The 23,154-nt window shown below is 40.1% G+C and overlaps 1 protein-coding gene and 1 pseudogene across 1 annotated transcript in view; both read right to left on the bottom strand.

Annotated features, from left to right (window-relative positions):
• Nucleotides 1-7,786: 7,786 nt before the first annotated feature.
• Nucleotides 7,787-23,154, bottom strand: part of BOSTAUV1R417 (vomeronasal 1 receptor bosTauV1R417) — a 70,262-nt gene continuing 54,894 nt past the window's right edge. The window contains exon 2 of the mRNA XM_015458319.3: nucleotides 7,787-10,842. Coding sequence (XP_015313805.1) covers nucleotides 9,689-10,842 — 1,154 coding nt within the window. The 3' untranslated portion in view covers nucleotides 7,787-9,688. The remainder of the gene's footprint in view (nucleotides 10,843-23,154) is intronic.
• Nucleotides 19,852-21,744, bottom strand: LOC132342723 (vomeronasal type-1 receptor 4-like; annotated as a pseudogene).

Raw genomic sequence — 23,154 nt, 5'->3', positions numbered from 1 at the left:
GGTTGCTTTGGGTGGTATACTCATTTTCACTATATTGATTCTTCTGAGTCATGAACATGGTATATTTCTCCATCTGTCTGTGTCATCTTTGATTTCTTTCACCAGTGTTTTATAGTTTTATATATATAGGTTTTTTGTTTCTTTAAGTAGATTTACTCCTAAGTATTTTATTCTTTTCGTTGCAATGGTGAATGGAATTGTTTCCTTAATCTCTCTTTTGGTTTTCTCATTGTTAGTGTATAGGAATGCAAGGGATTTCTCTGTGTTAATTATATATCCTGAAACTTTACTATATTCATTGATTAGCTCTAGTAATTTTCTGGTGGAGCCTTTAGGGTTTTCTATGTAGAGGATCATGTCATCTGCAAACAGTGAGAGTTCTACTTCTTCTTTTCCAATCTGGATTCCTTTTATTTCTTTTTCTTTTCTGATTGCTGTGGCCAAAACTTCCAAAACTATGTTGAATAGTAGTGGTGAGAGTGGGCACACTTTTCTTGTTCCTGGCTTTAGGGGAAGTACTTTCAATTTTTCACCATTGAGGATAATGTTTGCTGTGGGTTTGTCATATATAGCTTTTATTGTTGAGGTACGTTCCTTTTATTCCTGCTTTCTGGAGGGTTTTTATCATAAATGAATGTTGAGTTTTGTCAAAGGCTTTTTCTGCATCCATTGAGATAATCATATGGTTTTTAATCTTTCAATTTGTTAATGTGGTGTATTACACTAATTGATTTGCTGTATTGAAGAATCCTTTCATCCCTGGGATAAAGCCCACTTGGTCATGATGTATGATCTTTTTAATATGTTGTTGGATTCTGTTTACTAGAATTTGTTAAGGATTTTTGCATCTATGTTCATCAGTGATAATGGCCTGTAGTTTTCTTTTCTTTCTTTCTTTCTTTTATTTATTTATTTATTTATTTTGGTGGCATCTTTGTCTGGTTTTGGTATTAGGGTAATGGTGGCCTCATAGAATGAGTTTGGAAGTTTGCCTTCCTCTTCAATTTTCTGGGAGAGTTTGAATAGGATAGGTGATAGCTATTCTCTAAATTTTTGGTAGAATTCAGCTGTAAAGCCATCTGGTCCTGGGCTTTTGTCTGCTGGAAGATTTCTGATTACAGTTTCGATTTCCATGCTTGTGATAGGTCTGTTAAGATATTCCATTTCTTCCTGGTCCAGTTTTGGAAAGTTATACTTTCTAAGAATTTGTTCATTTCTTCCAAGTTGTCCATTTTATTGTCATATAGTTGCTGATAGTAGTCTCTTATGATCCTTTGTATTTCTGTGTTGTCTGTTGTGATTTCTCCATTTTCATTTCTAATTTTGTTGATTTGATTCTTCTCCCTTTCTTTCTTGATGAGTCTGGCTAATGCTTTGTCAATTTTATTTATCTTCTTAAAGAACCAGCTTTTCTCTTTGTTGATTTTTGCTATAGTCTCTTTTGTTTCTTTTGCACTTTTTTCTGCCCTAATTTTTAAGATTTCTTCCTTCTACTAACCCTGGGGTTCTTCATTTCTTCCTTTTCTAGTTGCTTTAGGTGTAGAATTAGGTTATTTATTTGACTTTTTTCTTGTTCTTGAGGTAAGCCTGTATTGCTATGCACCTTCCCCTTAGCACTGCTTTTACAGTGTCCCATAGGTTTTGGGTTGTTGTGTTTTTATTTTCATTCGTTTCTATGCATATTTTGATTTTTTTAAATTTCTTCTGTGTTTCTTGATTATTCAAACACAGCATGTTGTTCAGCTTCCATATGTTGGAATTTTTAATAGTTTTTCTCCTGTAATTGACACCTAATCTTACTGCATTGTGGTCAAAAAAGATGCTTGGAATGATTTCAATTTTTTTGAATTTACCAAGGCTAGATTTATGGCCCAGGATGAGATCTATCCCAGAAAAGGTTCCATGTGCACTTGAGAAAAAGGTGAAATTCACTGTTTTGTGGAGAAATGTCCTATAGATATCAATTAGGTCTAACTGGTCCACTGTATCATTTAAAGTTTGTGTTTCCTTGTTAATTTTCTGTTTAGTTGATCTATCCATAGGTGTGAGTGGGGTTTAAAGTCTCCCACTATTATTGTGTTATTGTTAATTTCCCCTTTCATACTTGTTAGCATTTGCTTTACATAATGAGGTGCTTCTATGTAGGGTGCATATATATTTATAATTGTTATATCTTCTTGGATTGATCCTTTGATCATTATGTAGTGTTCTTCTTTGTCTCTTTTCATAGCCTTTATTTTAAAATCTATTTTATCTGATATGAGTATTGCTACTCCTGCTTTCTTTTGGTCTCTATTTGATTAGAATATCTTTCCAGCCCTTCACTTTCAGTCTGTATATGTCCCTGGTTTTGAGGTGGGTCTCTTGTAGACAACATATATAGGGGTCTTGTTTTTGTATCTATTCAGCCAGTCTCTGTCTTTTGATTGGGGCATTCAACCCATTTATATTTAAGGTAATTATTGATAAGTATGATCCCATTGCCATTTACTTTGTTGTTTTGGGTTCGAATTTATACACCCTTTCTGTGTTTCCTGTCTAGAGATGATCCTTTAGCATTTGTTGAAAAGCTGGTTTGGTGGTGCTGAATTCTCTCAGCTTTTGCTTGTCTGTAAAGCCTTTGATTTGTCCTTCATATTTGAATGAGATCCCTGCTTGGTACAGTAATCTGGGGTGCAGGTTTTTCTCTTTCATCACATTAAGTATGTCCTGCCATTTCCTTTTGGCCTGAAGAGTTTCTATTGAAAGATCAGCTGTTATCCTTATGGGAATCCCCTTGTGTGTTATTTGTTGTTTTTTCCTTGCTGCTTTTAATATTTGTTCTTTGTGCTTGATCTTTGTTAATTTGATTAATATGTGTCTTGGGGTGTTTCACCTTGGGTTTATCCTGTTTGGGACTCTCTCGGTTTCTTGGACTTGGGTGACTATTTCCTTCCCCATTTTAGGGAAGTTTTCAACTATTATCTCCTTAAGTATTTTCTCATGGCCTTTCTTTTTGTCTTCTTCTTCTGGGACTCCTATGATTCGAATGTTGGGGCATTTAACATTGTCCCAGAGTTCTCTGAGGTTGTCCTCTTTTCTTTTAATTCTTTTTTCCTCTCTGCTTCATTTATTTCTACCATTCTATTTTCTACCTCACTTATCCTATCTTCTGCCTTTGTTTTTCTACTGTTGGTTCCCTCTAGAGTGTTTTTGACCTCATTTATTGTATTATTCATTATTGATTGACTCTTTATTTCTTCTAGGTCCTTGTTAAACAATTCGTGCATCCCCTCAATGCTTGTCTCCAGGCTATTTATCTGTATCTCCATTTTGTTTTCAAGATTTTGGATCATTTTTACTATCATTATTCTGAATTCTTTTTCAGGTAGACTTCCTTTCTCCTCCTCTTTTGTTTGGTTTGGTGGGCCTTTATCATGTTCCTTTACCTTCTGAGTATTTATCTGCCTTTTCATCATGTTTAGATTGCTGTGTTTGGGGTGGCCTTTCTGTATTCTGGCAGTTTGTGGAGTTCTCTTTATTGTAGAGTTTCCTTGCTGTGGGTGGGGTTGGACAGGTGGCTTGTCAAGGTTTCCTGGTTAGGGAAGCTTGTGTCAGTGTTCTGGTAGGTGGAGCTGGATTTCTTCTCTCTGGAGTGCAATGAAGCGTCCAGTAGTGAGTTTTGAGATGTCTATGGGTTTGGTGTGACTTTGGGCAGCCTGTATATTGAAGCTCAGGGCTACGTTCCTGCGTTGCTGGAGAATTTGTGTGGTATGTCTTGCTCTGGAACTTGTTGGCTCTTGGGTGGTGCTTGGTTTCAGTATAGGTATGGAGGCTTTTGGATGAGCTCTTATTGATTAATGTTCCCTGGAATCAGGAGTTCTCTGGTGTTCTCAGGTTTTAGACTTAAGCCTCCTGCCTTTAATTTAAGTCTTATTCTTACAATAGCCTCAAGACTTCTCCATCTATACAGCATCAGTGATAAACCATCTAGGTTAATGAGAAAAGCTTCTCCACAGTGAGGGACAACCAAAGAGATTCACAGAGTTACAGGGAGAAGAGAAGAGGGAGGAGGGAGATAGAGGTGACCAGGAGGAGAAGAGGGGGAATCAAAAGGGGAGAAAGCAAGCTAGCCAGTAATCAGTTCCCTATGTGCTCTCCACAGTCTGGACCCCTCAGAGAGGTTCATGGAGTTATACAGAGAAGAGAAGAGGAAGGAAGTAGACAGAGGTGATCAGGAGGAGAAAAGGGGGAATCAAAAGGAGAGAGACAGATACAGCCAGTAGTCAGTTCCCTAAGTGTTCTCCACAGCCCAGAACACACAAAGAGATTCACAGAGTTGTGTAGAGAAGAGAAGGGGGAGGTAGAAGATAGAGGCGACCCAGTGGAGAAAAAGGAGAGTCAAAAGGGGGAGAGAGCAATTAAGCCAGTAATCACACTCCCAAGTAAAAATGGTCGCTGAAGATTGGGTTCTTAAAGGTACAAAATTGATAACAAATACCAAAAAGCAAAGATTAAAAATTTAGAGTAGAAGTTAGATTCTCAAAAATACAATATAAAAAAAAAAACAAAACAAAGTCACAAAAATTATAAAATATATATATATGAAGTTTGCTTTAAAAATAGGGTCTTTTTTTTTTGCAAGGTAATAAGTAGGTTATAAAAATGCAAATTAAAGGAGTAATAGAGGACTTAAAATTTAAAAAATTTTTTAAATGATAAGAGTAAAAATATATCTAGGAATTTCTCTGGAGCCATTGTGGGCAGTGTGGGGTCAGTTCAGTTTCAGATAGTTCCTTGATCCGGTTTATACTTCTCAAGATCTATAGGCCCCTTCCAATGTAACTACAGGGTTATGGTGCTAAGTACAGGGTTTCAATCTGTTGCACCTATCACTTCCAAAGCAGTTCCCTCTGTTTATTTTAGTTTCTTCTACTTTCTGGTCTCTTCGGTGTCTAATTTCCGCTCTGACACAAGGGGACGAAGGTGGTCACCTATTTAGGCTCACTTGTTCAGTCGTGCTGTGGGGAGGGAGGAACACTGCAAATAAATATCACTGGCATGTGTGGGGACTGCTCACAGTGTCTTGGCCACACTGAGTTTGCCCCTACTCAGGGCGTGTGCGCTTTCCCAGTCTACATTTCTCAGGCTCTAGGTTGCTCTGCCCAGGAACTGTCTGAGCTGGACCCTGAGTTGCGTGCACTTCCCAGATATAAGCCACTCAGGTTCAGGTTCTCAGGTACTCCACAAAGGCGAAGACTCAGTTGGGCCTGCATTTTGTGCCCTTCCCAGATCCGAGCAGCTCAGGTGACCAGGTGCTTGGTTAGCACAGTCTCCCCAGGTGGGGAGTGCATCTTATCACCTCCCTGGTGCCAGCCGCCTAGTTTCCTAGGTAGCAGCAGGCACGCCCGTCTCAGGTGTTACCTGTTTCTCTTCTGGGGAGCTGATCTCTGGCTGCAACCTTCCCAGTGGATGTCAACTGTCCAGAATCCCAAGAAGTCGTGGTTAACAACTGGGAACCTGCTTGCAGTTTAGTAGAAGATGCCTCTCTGGGGCCAAGATTGTCCCTGTCCGGCTCTGGCTGACCCCGCCTGCCTCCCTGCCTCTGGCGGGGGATGGGCTGGTCTGCAGCCGGCTAGCTCTCCTCAGTCCTTTGTTCTGTGAGCAGCTTGGCAGTGCCTTGCTGCTGGTGCTGCTGCTAAGTCGCTTCAGTCGTGTCTGACTCTGTGCGACCCCATAGACGGCAGCCCACCAGGCTCCCCTGTCCCTGGGATTCTCCAGGCAAGAACACTGGAGTGGGTTGCCATTTCCTTCTCCAATGCATGAAAGTGAAAAGTGAAAGTGAAGTCGCTCAGTTGTGTCCAACCCTCAGCGACCCCATGGACTGCAGCCTACCAGACTCCTCTGTCCATGGGATTTTCCAGGCAAGAGTACTGGAGTGGGGTGCCATTGCCTTCTCTGGGCAGTGCCTTAGGTTAGGGCTTTCATAGGATAGTTCCTTTTTTTCCTCTCTCCCTCTGGCTATCCCACAGTTTGGGTTGCTATCTCACGTTAGTTCCCTCAGATTGCCCTCAGGGCATTCAGGCCCGGTCCTTACCCTAAGCAATGTAGCCCACGCCTCCCTGTTCAGCCACGTGCTGGTGGTGGATGGGAGCACTGGGAATTGCCATTAGGCACATAATCTATGGGTATTATTTATTTATTTATTTTTCCTCCTGGTTATGTTGCCCTCTGAGATTCCAAAACTCCCCACAGAGAGTGTTTCCTGGTGTTTGGAAACTTCTCCTCTTTTAAGACTCCCTTCCTGGGATGGACCTCCATCTTGTCTCTCTCTTTATCTTTATATTTTGTCCTACCTCCTTTCGAAGACAATGGGCTGCCCTTCTGGGTGCCTGATGTCCTCTGCCAGCATTCAGAAGTTGTTTTGTAGAATTTGCTCAGCGTTTAAATGTTCTTTCCATGAATTTGATGGGGAGAATGTGGTCTCCCCATGCTATTCCTCTGCCATCTTAGGACTGCCCCCAGAAATGGTAATTAAACACAATGCAATATTCAGTTCAGTTCAGTCGCTCAGTCGTGTCCGACTCTTTGCAACCCCATGAATTGCAGCACGCCAAGCCTCCCTGTCCATCACCAACTCCCGGAGTTCACTCAAACTCACATCCATTGAGTTGGTGATGCCATTCAGCTGTCTCATCCTCTGTCGTCCCCTTTTCCTCCTGTCCCCAATCCCTCCCAGCATCAGAGTCTTTTCCAATGAGTCAACTCTTCGCATGAGGTGGCCAAAGTACTGGACTTTCAGCTTTAGCATCATTCCTTCCAAAGAAATCCCAGGGCCGATCTCCTTTAGAATGGACTGGTTGGATCTCCTTGCAGTCCAAGGGACTCTCAAGAGTCTTCTCCAACACCACAGTTTAAAAGCATCAATTCTTCGGCGCTCAGCTTTCTTCACAGTCCAACTCTCACATCCATACATGACCACTTATTACTCAGCCATTAAAATGAATGAAATAATGCCATTTGCAGCACCATGGACTGACCTAGGTATTATCATACTAAATGAAGTAAGCTGGACAGAGAAAAGCAAACAGAGTACAATATCGTTTATATGTGGAATATTTTTTTTTTAAAGATCCAAATAAACTTATTTACAAACCAGAAAGAGAGTCACAGACATAGAAAATAAATTTATGATTATCAAAAGGGAAAAGGGGGAGGAGGGATAAATTAGGAAGTTCGAAATAACATATACACACTACCATATATAAAACAGCTAAACAACAAGGAACTAGTGTACAGAACAGGGAACTGCACTCAATATTTTGAAATAACATATAAGGGAAAAGAATCTGAAAAAGAAAAATATATATAACTGAAGCGCTTTTCTGTGTACACCTGAAACTAACATAACATATAATTTAAAAAGCAAAATAAAAGACAAACAAAAAAACCCTCATTTAAACTGGACTACGAACTTGCTCATGGATTGTTTCTACATTTGAGCCCATGGTGAAAATATCATAGGCATATAAAGCATGCCTGGAAAAACCTTTACCCTTTATACACTAAAGGACCAGAAGTGGAATTTTATTTATTTATTTAGACTGTGCTGGGTCTTGGTTCTTGTGTGTGGGCTTTCTCTAGTTGTGGTGAGCATGGGCTCCTCACTGCAGTGGCTTCTCTTGCAGAGCACAGGCTCTAGGCACACAGGTGCAGAAATTGTAGTGCATGGGCTTTGTTGCCCTGTGGAATGTGGGATCTTCCTGACCCAGGAATCGAACTGGAGTCTCCTGCATTGGCAGCCGGATTCTTTACCATCAAGTCACCAGGGAAGCCCTAAATATACACCACTATATATAAAATAGGTAACTAATAAGGGCCCAGGGGGAATTCCCAGATGGTCCAATGGTTAAGACTAAGTCCTTTCTAGGCAGGGAGAAGGGGTTCAGTCCCTGGTCAGGGAACCAAGTCCCACATGCCCTGAGGCCTGGTTTACAACAAAAATGAAGGGACCTACTGTATAGCACAGGAACTCTACTCAATACACTGTAATGGCCTATATGGGAAAACAATCTAAAAAGAGTAGATAAATGTATAACTGATTCACTTTTTTTATACACCCGGAAGTAACACAACACTATAGATCAACTATACCTTGATAAAATTTTATTTATTTATTATTATTTTTTTAAATGTTACTTGCAATTCAATTTTATTTTTTTATTTTATTTTTATTTTTTGGCATACAGTCTCTTTTTTTAATTTAAATTTATTTATTTTAATTGGAGGCTAATTACTTTACAATATTGTATTGGTTCTGCCACACATCAACATGAATCTGCCACGGGTGTACACGTATTCCCCATCCTGAACCCCCCTCCCACCTCCCTCCCAGTACCATCCCTCTGGGTCATCCCAGTGCACCAGCCCCAAGCATCCTGTATCGAACCTGGACTGGCACTTTGTTTCTTATATGATATTATACATGTTTCAGTGCCATTCCCCCAAATCGTCCCACCCCCTCTCTCTCCCACAGAGTCCAAAAGACTATTCTATACATCTGTGTCTCTTTTGCTGTCTCACATACAGGGTTATTGTTACCATCTTTCTAAATTCCATATATATGCATTAGTATACTGTATTGGTGTTTTTCTTTCTGGCTTACTTCACTCTGTATAATAGGCTCCAGTTTCATCCACCTCATTAGAACTGATTCAAATGTATTCGTTTTTATGGCTGAGTAATACTCCATTGTGTATATGTACCACAGCTGTCTTATCCATTCATCTGCTGATGGACATCTAGGTTGCTTCCATGTCCTGGCTATTGTAAACAGGGCTGCGATGAACATTGGGGTACATATGTCTCTTTCCCTTCTGGTTTCCTCAGTGTGTATGCCCAGCAGTGGGATTGCTGGGTCATGACAGTTCTATTTCCAGTTTTTTAAGGAATCTCCACACTGTTCTCCATAGTGGCTGTACTAGTTTGCATTCCCACCAACAGTGTAAGAGGGTTCCCTTTTCTCCACACCCTCTCCAGCATTTATTGTTTTGGATCGCAGCCATTCTGACTGGTGTGAAGTAGTACCTCATTGTGGTTTTGATTTGCATTTCTCTGATAATGAGTGATGTTGAGCATCTTTTCAAGTGTTTGTTTGCCGTCTGTACATCTTTTGGAGAAATGTCTGTTTAGTTCTTTGGCCCATTTTTTTTTTATTAGGTCGTTTATTTTTCTGGAATTGAGCTGCAGGAGTTGCTTGCATATTTTTGAGATTAGTTGTTTGTCAGTTGCTTCATTTGCTATTATTTTCTCCCATTCTGAAGGCTGTCTTTTCACCTTGCTTATAGTTTCCTTTGTTGTGCAGAAGCTTTTAATTTTAACTAGGTCCCATTTATTTTTCCTTTCATTTCCTATATTCTGGGAGGTGGGTCATAGAGGATCCTGCTGTGATTTATGTCAGAGAGTGTTTTGTCTAGGTTCTCCTCTAAGAGTTTTATAGTTTTGGTCTTATGTTTAGATCTTTAATCCATTTTGAGTTTATTTTTGTGTATGGTGTTAGAAAGTGTTCTAGTTTCATTCTTTTACAAGTGGTTGACCAGTTTTCCCAGAACTACTTTTTAAAGAGATTGTATTTTCTCCATTGTGTATTCTTGCCTCTTTTGTCAAAGATAAGGTGTCCATAGGTGCGTGGATTTTAAAAACATACAGTTTACATTTTTCTGATAAGATTATGCAATACTGAGTTCTTCATGTACAGAAAGCAGAGACTGGATACAATGGAGTCATGGCTCATGAGTAGAAAGGGGCTGATAAAGGGAAAACACACAGAAATCAGGCTATTTGTATACACCAACCACCAATCGGGATTATGGTAAAGAGCAAGAGTAATGTTAAAGATGCAGGACAGGGTGTGGAAACACATGAAGGTGCTCGCCAAAAGTAGGATGCTTTGGGTGGCTCTGGACTCAGCAGAGGATCTGGGAGACACAATAGCCTTGTGAATATACTGGACTCGCTGACTGTGTCTGTACAGGGTGAGAATCATGGAGCCACTGGCCCAGAAGATGAGCACAGAAAATGAAATTTCAGGGAACACTATCAAAGCTACATATATTGAGCCTGAGATGTTCTCAAGATCTGTGTCAGAACAGTACGCTGAACCTCTTGTATTTCTCATGTTTGTGCTGCACCTTTTGTCAGAAACATATAATGCATACAGAGGAAAAATGAGATGTACCAACATGCACTGGATCCAGCAGAAGGAAATGGAGAAGGCAATGTACTTTGGGGCTTTCACTTTAAGATTCTTCCAATAGGAGTTTATGGGGCTGATCGTGATGGTCTGAAACACACTCAAGAGGCAAGTGGTGCCGATGGACATACTCCTGCCCACTCTCTCAACATACCAAATAAGTTTGCAGGCAAAATCACTGGCAAAATGTTTCAACCTCAAAGTTGTAATTGTCTGAGGGACTCCTTTCGAGAGAATGACCAAAATGTTGGCAATAGCCAGGTGCTTGCAAATCAAAGCTGTGACCCTCATCCTGCTCTGAGTGTGGTAAAGAAAGAGGTAACGGTACAGAAGGGAGATATTGCCCCAGATTCCAAGCACAGTCTGTAATAAGAAGATTATTCCTATGGCCAGTTGGCTGGAGGCTGTTGTGTTATTCAAGATACTCCCCTTTAAATGATGGCAACAGTGATGCCTTAGAGCAGGATGGTTTATATAAATCTGTGACATTGACAGCCAACTTTCCTTGTGTGCTTTGTGAAATTGCCAAGGCTTCACGTGACAGGAAACGATGATGAGAGGATCCGTATATTTTATGAAAAAGTCAGCAGGAAGGACGAAGTGGTGGCGACCTGGAGGAAGCAATGACAACTGAGAGTAAATTGAAACATAACATGAAACAACACTTTAAGAAGAAGCTTACTGGAGGAAAAAATATCTGCATCACTGCCCTCATCAAAAAAGAGGTCAATTCTAAATGCATTCCCTTCTAAATTTTAAAGAAGATAATGTATTATTATTGTAGGGGGTTCTGTGATGCCTCAGTTGGTAAAGAAAATCTTCCTCCAATGCAGGAGACCCCAGTTCAATTTCTGAATTGGGAAGATCTGCTGGAGGATACATAGGCTTCCCACTCCAGTATTCTTGGTCTTCCTGTGCAGCTCAGCTAGTATTTTAAAGAAGATAATGTATTATTTTAGAAAAAAAGACAGGAGTTATTCTAGGATCTTACAAGTTAAAATGTATGCTAAAGGTACTTCCCTGGTTGTCTGGTAGCTAAAAATCTGCCTTGCAAAGCAGGGAACACAAATTTGATTTCTGGTTGGGCAACTTAGACCCCATATGCCACGGGGTAACTAAGCCTGGGATCTTCAACTAGAAAGTCTGTGTACCACAACAAAAAATCCTGCATGATACAACAAAGCTCCCATATGATGTGACTAAGACCCAATGCAGCTAAATAAATAAATATTTAAAAAATATATGTATGCTAAACAGAACAGAATATATAAAACATATGGTGAAGTAACTTTTGCACATATGAAAATTAAGACTGGTTCTCATCAATACACACACACACACAAAGATGTAACTTAGAACCACACAAGTATGTCCTAAAAAACACAAAATAGAATAAACAGTGGACAGAGTCTTCAAACAGAAACTTTGAGAAGGAAGTTATTCAGTGGATAAAACATATCAAAAAATATTCCACATCCTTGGTAATCAAGACAATTAAAATATAACCACTACCTATATGTAATCAAATACCATCAAGAAATCTGAAACAGAAATGACAAAAATGCCAAGTTTGGGCATAGCTGTGGATGAACCAAGAATCTCATACACTGATGGTGGGTGTTCAAATTGGTACACACATTTTGGAAAACTGTTGTATCGACTTAGCAGATCAGATGTAATCCTGTTCTGAGAAATCTGCTCCTATGAGTATACTCAATAGGATTTTGTACATGTATCACCCAGAGATTAGTTATATTAATAGAATTTATATGAGAGCCCTAATTATTACTTGTAATAGCCCCTAACTCTTAATACCCACCTACCCATTAACAGTTGAATGATCAATTAATCCTTTGATAGTCACAGAATGAAGTCCAATATAGCAATGATAATGACAAAACAGCAATAATATAAAACAATAAGATAAATTCACAAAGATGTAATGGAATGGAGGAGAAAGTCCAAGTGAAAGATGCTGTATGATTTCTTTCATGTGGAGGCCAAGAGAGGCAAAGTGATCCAATATTAAATGTCATAATAGTTGTAATCATATACTGAATAATCCAGGCCTACATATAGTTAACAAAGCTATAGCCTTGGGAACAGTGAGTTAGAAGGGGCACAAGAGAGTTTCATGGGAACTGAGAACATTCTGTTCCTTGATCTAGTTGTAGTCTCTAGACGTGCAATAATTTCTGAAATTTCACTGAGCTTCACACGTATAACATGCGAACATGCTTTTAACTTTTTAAAAAAACATGCATTATCAAAAAAATATGGAAGGAGCTTGGGAAAGCCTATTTCTGTGCATGTGTCTCATCTGCTGCCTGTGTCTGCAAAGGAGGGGAGCTGTAAGCCCAGATCATAACTCCAACAATGAAACATCAAAGAATAGCAACATTGCTGCATACAGAGAATCACTGATTTTGTCATAAAATTCAGCAGAGCAGTATCCTAAGTCTTCATGCTTTGTGTTGATGTGTTGCTCCATTTGGCATCATGTCCATGAGGAAAATAATGTTTACACAGAGATATGACTTGTGACCAATCTTCTCTAAGGACCAGGAAATATAATGAACAGTAGACACAGTCTTCATACAGAAACTTTGAGAAAGAAGTTACATACTGTTCAGTAGTGCAAAGTGGAGACCCCAATATGCTCAGAAGCTTTATTTCTTGAGAGGATTTTATTTATTTCATCTTATTCATTTATTTATTTGGCTGTACCGGGTCTTAGTTAATGGTATGTAAACTCTTAGTTATGGCAGGCAAATTCTCAGTTATGGCATTGGGAGCACAGCCTTAACCTCTGGACCACAGGGAAGCTTTTGCTTCAAGTTGCACCCACCTGGATTTCCTGGGGCTGATCCTGGTGGCACTTAAGGGGCCAGGAGGGCCAATGGACACACCCTGCCAGCTCTGGGGGCATAGAGAACACATTTGCATGGCTAAATCCCTGAAGACAAGCTTCAGTTAAAGGCTGCCATTGTCACGGAGATGCCTTTAAAGGGAATGATCAAAAAGCGACTATAGTCCTGTGCCTGAAGGTCAAAACTGTGAACCTCAACTCACATTCAATGTAGTATAGGAAGAAATTAAGGTAAAGAGAAGAAGCACCCAGGATTCCAACTATAGTCTGAAAGGAGCACACTGTTCTTAATGCTAACTCCCTGGAGGCCATTCTGCCAGTTGTTTGATGTACATAACTGCATGGGAGGCACTGGCACTGATTTATTGCAAAGATAAGGAGATCCTAGGTACAGAGAGGTCAGGTGATCTATGTAAATTCACATGCTGATTACAGGCCTAGTGGTGGTAAGAACCTGGTAGGCTGAGTACAAGACAGTGTCCTAAGCACTGTGATGCACCAACCAAACACATCAGCTGTTTTTCAATAATCCAATGTGAAATTTAGTTTTGTTTTTCTATCATACAGTTTATTCTATCAGTTCAGTGCAGTCACTCAGTTGTGTCCAACTATTTGCAACCCCATGAACGGTAGCACACCGGGCTTCCCTGTCCATCACCAACTCCTGGAGCAGGCTCAAACTCATGTCCATTGAGTCCGTGATGCCATCCAACCATCTCATCCTCTGTCATCCCCTTCTCCTCCTGCATTCAATCTTTCCCAGCTCAGGGTCTTTTGCAATGGCTCAGTTCTTCTCATCAAGTGGCTAAAGTATTGAAGTTTATTCCATACCTTTTATATATGATAATTTTGGTTGTAAATAGTTTCCATATCTGCATAAGTATTTATTCTATAGGTAAATAACATATCAAGAAGATTCCCTGGATTGGATATGGCAACCCATTCCAATGTTCTTGCCTGGGAAATCCTAAGAACAGAGGAACCTGGTGAGCTATGGTCCATGGGGTCACAAACCGAGCCACTAACATGTATACACACAAACACACACAAACTTATAGGAAAGTACTTCCTGTCCATATTGGATATAATGAATGCAAGATTTCCTCAATGTAAGTTTTGCAACAGAAAGATGCATTCCTGTCATGCCAGGCACAAATTCACTATGGTATCTATCAAAAAAAGACTTGGACAATATTACTTTGTTTAAAAAACTATGAACCATGAATTACTACTATACAATAAATGAGTATAGGATAGAAATGAAAGAATTATTTTTGTCTAAACCCTTAGGTATTTTTTAAATCAAGGTTAAATGAGACTACAATATAACTTGACTTGTGAAGAATATTAACATACTAGGCACATGTAAAAGTATAATCTAGAAAATATTGACTGTTGTGTTGCAAAGGTGGAAGCATAAAGAAATGAATTGTGTGCTTGGAATTGGTGTTAGAATATGCGATTAGACAACATATGAGAAGATACATTTGGTCCTGACAACTATATTCCAAACCTCACCATTATAAAGCTGCCTTTTCCTTAAATGCTGCTTCTCTATCTTGAAGAGGGATAGCAATCTCGCCATCATCATCAGACCTCAAATGTTTCAGATAAGACACAACTTCTGTGTCCAGTAAGCACATTTTATGCCTAGAGTTAGATATATATGTAAAAAATCATTTCTGTTCTTCAAACATATTCATATTCATGCTTTCTGTAGAGGATTAGAAAATCATTGCTTTTCTATCCTAGTCTTTATGGAAAGCATAAAGGCATGATAATACTTCTAATACAAATTTAAAATTAGTCTAGAATTTCTGGAAGGCAATGTTACAGCAGATTGAATTTAGAAATACAACCCTTAAGCTGCATCAAGATGATCTTTTGGCACTTCCCAGTGTCCAGTGGCTAAGACTCAGTGCTCCCAATGCAGGGAGCCTGGGTTTGATTCCTGGTCAGGAAAATAGATACCACATGCTGCAACTAAGAGTTCACATGCTGCAATAAGATAAATACTTTTAAAAATATTCCTCATTATTATCACTAGGATTGTTCCTTGAGCCCTCCGCAGTAAGAGTTTCACAAAAGAGCTTTAGGAGCTGTCAAGTTCGATGTTGCCTGATGCCAGGAAAGATTGAAGGCAGGAGGAGAAGGGGATGACAAAGGAAGAGATGGGTGGATGGCATCACTGACTCAAATGGACATGAGTCTGAGCAAACTCTGGGAGATAGTGAAGGACAGGGAAGCCTGGCAGGCTGCAGTCCCTGGGGTTGCAAAGAGTCAGGCACAACTGAGCGACTGAACAACAAAGATCTTGATCTCGCTTTACCTAAACTCTCTCCTAAGGAATTATTCTGCCTTCCTGACCTGCTTTGCCACTGGGTCTATTCCCACTCTACCCCCAGCCCACAGAAAGATCCCTTTTCCAAACATGAACACTTACTCTGAGCTCCTTCCTTACAGACTCTGCCTCTTAGACTGAAATAAAGTACTCAACTCCTTCTCATTCGTTCTCACGAGAAGGTTGCTGGGCTCAGGGTGAAGATTGTGGCAGCCAGGACGTGAGTGGGAGGGAGGCAGTCAGACCCTGAGATAGAGGTTTAAGAGCTGTGATCTCATCCTCCTTCAGAACTGCAATTATCATTTCACTTGAAGTGGCAATGACAGGGCCAACTTGAGAATCTAATTATCTTTCTGAAAAACTTTTTCTGAGTTGCTAATTACTCTCCTGTGAGTATCTCCAAAGAGACCACTGATGTGTTTGAGAGAAGCTCATGATTTTTCATGATGAAGGTTATTTTGAAATGATTAGGACTGCTACACAACTCTGAAATCTGTTGCCTTCATAAACAGGTTGTTTGATCTTAGGGATTCCCCCACAACCACCCCCAACCCATTTAAGAAAGTCAATTGTGAGTGTTCCAGGCTTTGTTCTGGAAACAAACAAAAACACCCAATTAAACTTGAACAGAACATAAGAATCTTGTGTGTGTGTTCATTTATTCATTTACTTGGCTGTGCTGGGTCTTAGTTGGCATGCACACTATTAGTTTCAGCATGTGGGTTCTAGTTCCCCGATCAGGGATCAAACTTGCACACCCCCTGCAATGGGAGCTTGGAGTCTTAGCCACCAGCCCGCTAGGGAAATCCTTGTATGGGACCTTCTTTCTTGTACTCAAAACAGCTCTACCTCTTCTCTTTCCTGCATCTCTGATCCTACACTGGACTACGCAGTTTTAGATCCCAGGTAAGGACTTAAGTTCACGCTAGAGGTAGAGTAATAGAAATGATAGTAAAGGAATATCTTTGGGTCTTGGAGGTGGCTTTTCAATGTTGGCTGTAGCACTCATCTGTCTTTGCAGCACTCTCATGGCCTTTCCTCTGGTACACGGAAGGCTTCTAGTCACTGACATATCCACCATGGCTCCCTTTGGGCCTGGAGCCAAATCCTTAAGTTTACCTTTCTCCACCATTTACAGTTCACACCTCAGATCCATTTTCTCCCCTGGAAATAGGCCGATTATTGCCTTCAGTTCAGTCACTCAGTCATGTCCAACTCTTTGCAACCCATGGACTTCTGCACACCAGGCTTCCTTGTCCATTACCAACTTTCAGAGCTTGCTGAAACTCATGTCCATCAAGTCGGTGATGCCATCCAACCATCTCATCCTCTGTCATCCCCTTCTCCTCCTGCCCTCAATCTTTCCTAACCTCAAGGTCTTTTCCAGTGAGTCAGTTAGCATCACGTGGCCAAAGTATTGGAGCTTAGCTTCATCATTAGTCCTTCTAATGAATATACAGGACCGATTTCCTTTAGGATGGACTGGTTGGATCTGCTTGCAGTCCAGGGGACTTTCAAGAGTCTTCTCCAACACAATTCAAAAGCATCAATTCTTTGGCATTCAGCTTTCTTGATGGTCCAAGTCTCACATCCATACACGACTACTGGAAACACCATAGCTTTGAGTCAATCGACTTTTGGCAGCAAAGTAATGTTTCTGCTTTTTAATACACTGTCCTGGTTGGTTATAGCTTTACTTCCAAGGATCAAGTGTCTTTTAATTTCATGGCTGCAGTCACCATCTGCAGTGATTTTGGAGCCCAAGAAAATAAAGTCTGTCACTGTTTCCATTGTTTCCCCTTCTTCTTCTTCTTCTTTTTTTTTTTTTTTTTTTTTTACTTTACAATATTGTATTGGTTTTGCCATACATCAACATGCATCCACCACGGGTGTACATGTGTTCCCCATCCTGAACCCCCCTCCCACCTCCCTCCCTGTACCATCTCTCTGGGTCATCCCAGTGCACCAGCCCCAAGCATCCTATATCGAACCTGGACTGGTGATTTGTTTCATATATGACATTATACATGTTTCAATGCCATTCTCCCAAATCATCCCACACTCTCCCCTCCCCACCCCTCCCTCAGAGTCCAAAAGATTGTTCTATACATCTGTGTCTCTTTTGCTGTCTCACATACAGGGTTATTGATACCATTTGCCATGAAGTGGTGGTACTGGATGCCATGATCTTTGTTTTTTGAATGTTTAGTTTTAAGCCAGCTTTCATTCTCCTATTTCACTTTCATCAAGAGACTCTTCAGTTCCTCTTTGCTTTCTGCCATAAGGGTGGTGTCATCTGCGTATCTGAGGTTATTGATATTTCTCCCGGCAATCTTGATTCGAGGTTGTGCTTCATCCAGCCCAGTGTTTCGATGATGTACTCTGCATATAAGTTAAATAAACAGGGTGACAATACACAGCCTTGAAATACTCCTTTCCCAATTTAGAACCAGCCCATTTTTTCATGTCTGGTTCTAACTGTTGCTTCTTGGCCTGCATACAGATTTCTCCGGAGGCAGGTAAGGTATTCTGGTATTCCCATCTCTTGAGGAATTTCCCACAGTTTGTTGTGTTCCACAAAGTCAGAGGCTAATGCTCTTGAGTCCTGAGTTTCAGTGTCTCTGCTGTGCATGAAGAAAGCTCTGGTATTAAAGGATTTGGAATTAGTCAGAGGCAGACTGTGTCATACCTTTTTGCAAAGGAATTTCTACTCATTTCTTTACTGGGGGTAAATCACTGAAATATATGCCTGACCCTTTTGGAGGAGCTTGCCATTTTGGTGGCAGAAATGGATGATCCTACTCACATTTTTATTGTCTGAATTGGGCAGGAAAATTACTCACTGGAATGGGAGATCCCAGTTCTTCATTCTGTCCTTAATGTTTTTCCTGATTTCAATATTCTAGGCTCATTGCTTCTTTCAAAGATGAAGCTTTGGGCTTTAGGATCTAGGGATCCAAGAACACCTGGCTATCCCTTCTGCCCTCCACGTGTCTTTAAGAACCCCTGGGAAGCTATCATATTTCTCCCAAGGACAACTGGGGATGGGAAAATGAGTCAGTCATTAAAAGCCAAGTTTTCTGATACAGGGATGCTGTGATGGCAACTCTGAAGCTGGCTCTGGCGCTCTACCTTCAGTTTTACACTCTGCTCACCAGCAAGATGGGTTTTAAGGAATGGCATCAGCATGCAAGGAAGAAGAGAGTATGGCATGCTTACTGGAGCCCTCAGTTGCCTTTTCCTCAGGACACTTCTCCTAATATTGGTTGAGGACCAGAGAACTTCTCAGGCTTAACTTTCTTCCTGAATCTATGAAATTTCTGTAACCAACTACTCCTCACTGGAGCTGCTAATTTTCTTGTATACCAAAGAAACAGCCCTCTGTGGACATCCCTGGTGGTCCAGTGATTAAGGTTCTTCACTCCAAATGCAGCATTCTAGGTTCAATTCCCTGGTTGGGGAACTCGTCCCCACAAAGTGCAGCTAAGTGTTGGCCTGCAGCAACTAGTGAACCCACATGCTGCAACTACGACCTGGAATAGCTAAATAAATAAATGAAAATATTTAAAAAGTGCCCTCTGTCCCAAATATGGTACTATACCCATCTTATCGGATTTTTTTAACACAAACATACCAGCAAAAATCTGGAATAAGTTCTCACAACTCCATACTAAGTAAAGTAAGTCAGACAGAGAAAGACAAATATATGATATCACTCATATGTGGAATCTAATGAAATATTATTTTTTAGAATCTAATTTAAGAATGATACAAATGAACTTATTTACAAAACAGAAAGAGACTCAAAGACTTATATAACAAAATGGTTGTCTAAGTAGGGGGGAAGATTGAGGGAAAAGGATAGTTAGAGAATTTGGAATGGACATGTACACACTGCTATATTAAAAATGGATAAACAACAAGGACCTACTATTTAGCACTAGGAACTCTGCTAAATGTTATGTGGCAACATGGATGGGAGGGGAGTTTGAGGGAGAATGGATACACATATATGTATGGGTGAGTCCCTTTGCTATCTCCTTAAAACTATCAAAACATTGTTAATTGATGATACTCCAATATAGAATTAATTTTTTAAAAAGGGCTATGACACTCAGGTTACCAGGCATCAGAAAGAGACAGAGCTCTTTATTCCTCTCCACTCTGCCCATGTAGGTTCTGTATTCACCAACGATGAAATACCCACACTCATTACTTTGAAAGACATGTGGCTTCCTTATATACTATCCACTGACCTTATGCTCATGAGTGAATGAACACCTGACCATTGTGGAAAAATAACACCATGGACCTAGAGATTGTCGTACTAAGTGAAGTAAGTCAGACAGAGAAAGACAAATACATGATATCACTCATATGTGGAATCTAATTTATTATTATTTTTTGGAATCTAATTAAAGAATGATATAAATGAACTTATTTAAAAAACAGGAAGATACTCAGATTTCAAAAACAAACTTATGGTTACCAAAGGGGAAATGTGGGAGGGAGAGATAAATTAGGAGTTTGGGATTAACAGATACACAGTACTATATATAAAATAAATAACCAACAAGGACCTACTGTATAGCATAGGGAATTTTACTCAATATCCTGTAATAAATTAATGGGAAAATAATCTGAAAATGAAAGAATATATGTATAACTGAATCACTTTGCTCTACACCTGAAACTATCACAACGTTGTAGATCAACTATACCCCATTAATATTTAAATACGTATAATTTACATTTTTCTGATAAGATTAGCAGATAGTGTATTGAGTTCCTCATCAATGAATGCAGAGACTGGATACAGTGGAGTCACGGCTCATGAGCAGAAAGGGGCTGATAAAGGGAACACACACAGAAATCAGGCTGGCTGTATTCACCAACCACCAACTGGGATTATGATAAAGAGCAAGAGTAACGTTAAAGATGCAGGACAGAGTGTGGAAACACACTCTGCTCACCAAGAGTAGGATGCTTTGGGTAACTCTGGACTCAGCGGAGGATCTGGGAGACACACTAGCTTTGGGAATATACTGGGCTCGCTGACTGTGTCTGTACAGGGTGAGAATCATGGAGCCACTGGCCCAGAAGATGAGCACAGAAAATGAAATTTCAGGGAACACTACCAAAGCTGTATATATTGAGCCTGAGATGTTCTCAAGATCTGTGGCAGCACAGTACCCTGAATCTCTTGTATTTGTCGTGTTTGTGCTGCACCATTTGTCAGAAACATATAATGCATACAGAGAAAAATGAGATGTACCAACAGGCACTGGATCCAGCAGAAGGAAATGGAGAAGGCAATGTACTTTGGGGCTTTGACTTTAAGATTCTTCCAACAGGAGTTCATGGGGCTGATTGTGATGGTCTGAAACACACTCAAGGGGCAGGTGGTGCCAAAGGACATACTCCTGCCCACTCTCTCAACATACAAAATAAGTTTCAGGCAAAATCAGTGAAAACATGTTTCCACCCCAAAGCTGTAATTGTCTGAGGGGCTCCTTTTGAGAGAATGATCAAGGAGTTGGCTATAGTCAGGTGTTTGAGAATCATAACCATGGGTCTCATCCTGCATTGAGTGTGGTAAAGAAATAGGTAATGGTTAAGAACGGACAAATTGCCCAGAATTCCAATCATAATCTGTGATAAGAATATTATCCCTAGGGCCAAATCTCTGGGGGTTATTTTTTTCATTCAATATTTTTAAATGAAAGTGTTCTCCTTCTTTTAAAGGGTTTGTATCTTTATTATTTATTTATTAGGCTGCACCAGATCTTCAACCTTCATTGTGGCATGTGGGATCTAGTTCCCTGATCAGGGATTGAACCCAGGGCCCCTGCATTGGGAGCGCTGAGTCTTAGCTACTGGAACACCACCCACGTCCCCAAAATATTTTCCTTTAAATAGTGACAGTCATTCTTCTGAGTAAAATGTCTCATTGATGTTTTTTGACAGCAAGTGTAATGTTACTTTTGTGCTCCTATTGGTTTGCCAAGGTTTCATGAGACAGGAAGAGATGGAGAGATAGCTGGTGTATTTCAGGGAAAAGTCAGCAATAAGGATGAAGCAGAGTTAACCTGGAGGAAGCAATGACAAGTGAGAGTAATTGGAAAGAGAGCTTATTACAACATTTCAAGAATTAGCTGAAATTTGCTAGCCAGATTGGAGAAAAGTAACACTTCAGTCACTGCCCATATCATCAGACAAATCTATTCTGAATAGATTCCATTTCTAATTTTAAAAATTATGCAATTTTTAGAAAAACAATTTCAAAAATTTAAATTAAAAATATATCTGAAACACCACAAAACATATAAACCATATGGCAAAATGGCTTTATCTTATCTTTAGCTTCTATTAAGACTGCTCACATCAACACACACACACACACACACACACACACACACACAAGATGTGTCACCAGCACAAAGAACTCCTAAAGACCATATAGTAGAATACAACATGACCAAACTGTTTCAACAGAAACTTCAATAGTTATTCAATGGATAATACATATGTAAAAAATATTCAATGTCCTTAGGAATCAGGAAAAGGAAAATATAACCACTACCTACACATCAAACACCATCCAGAAAACTATAATGGAAATGACAGAAATATAACGTTTTGGCAAAGATGTGGGTCAACCAAGAATCTCAATCAGATATTAAAATTTGAACAAAGATTTTGGAGACTAGATGTAATTTATGTTTCAACAATTCCTCTCCTATGTGTATCATCAAGACTAGTAGAATTTATGTGCTAGCACTTACCCATTACTCATGTGTGTGTGCATGTTCAGTCGCTTCAGTTGTGTCTGACTATTTGAGACCCTATGGACTGTAGCCTGCCAGGGATTCTCCAGGCAAGAATATTGGAGTGGGTTGCCCTGCCCTCTTCCAGGGGATCTTCCCAATGCAGGAATCAAACCTGTGTCTTCTGAATTGCTGGCAGATATTTACCCACTGAGCCGCCTGGGAAGCCCACACATTACTCATAATAGCCCTAAAATCAAAACTACTCAGTTGTCCAAGAACAGTAGAATAAATCAGTAGAATTAATCCTTTGATAATCACACAGCAAAGACCTATATAGCAATGTTAATGTATACTAATAGTTAAATGCAATAATACGAAGAGTAGTCTTGTGTAGATATGAAAGTTGGACCACAAAGAAAGCTGAGGGCTGAAGAATAGATGCTTTCAAATTTTGGTGCTAGAGAAGTCTCTTGAGAGTACCTTGGACTGAAAGGAGATCAAATCAGTCAATCCTATAGGAAATCAACCCTGTATATTCATTGGAAGGACTGATGCTGAAGCTCCAATACTTTGGCTACCTGATGTGAAGAGATGACTCACTGGAAAAGACCCTGATGCTGGGAAAGACTGAGGGCAGGAAGAGAAGGGGGAACAGGATGAGGTGGTGAGGTAGCATCACCAACTCAATGAACATGAGCTTGAGCAAACTCCGGGAGATAGGGAAGTGCAGGGAAGCCTAGAGTGCTACAGTTCATGGGATTGTAAACAGTCAGACACAAGTTAATGGCTAGAACAATAACATACAAATAGATTCCCCAAAATCATATGCAACTGGGAGAAAAGGCCAATATGAAGGTTTTCAGACTCTATGATTCCATTTAAGTATGAAGCAGGCAAAAGTGATCTAATCTCTTAAATGTTAGAATAGTTGTAAAGCTCTTAC

Source organism: Bos taurus, chromosome 18 (assembly GCF_002263795.3).
Source record: "Bos taurus isolate L1 Dominette 01449 registration number 42190680 breed Hereford chromosome 18, ARS-UCD2.0, whole genome shotgun sequence".
NCBI lineage: Eukaryota > Metazoa > Chordata > Mammalia > Artiodactyla > Bovidae > Bos > Bos taurus.
This window is presented reverse-complemented; position numbering and strand designations above follow the sequence as displayed.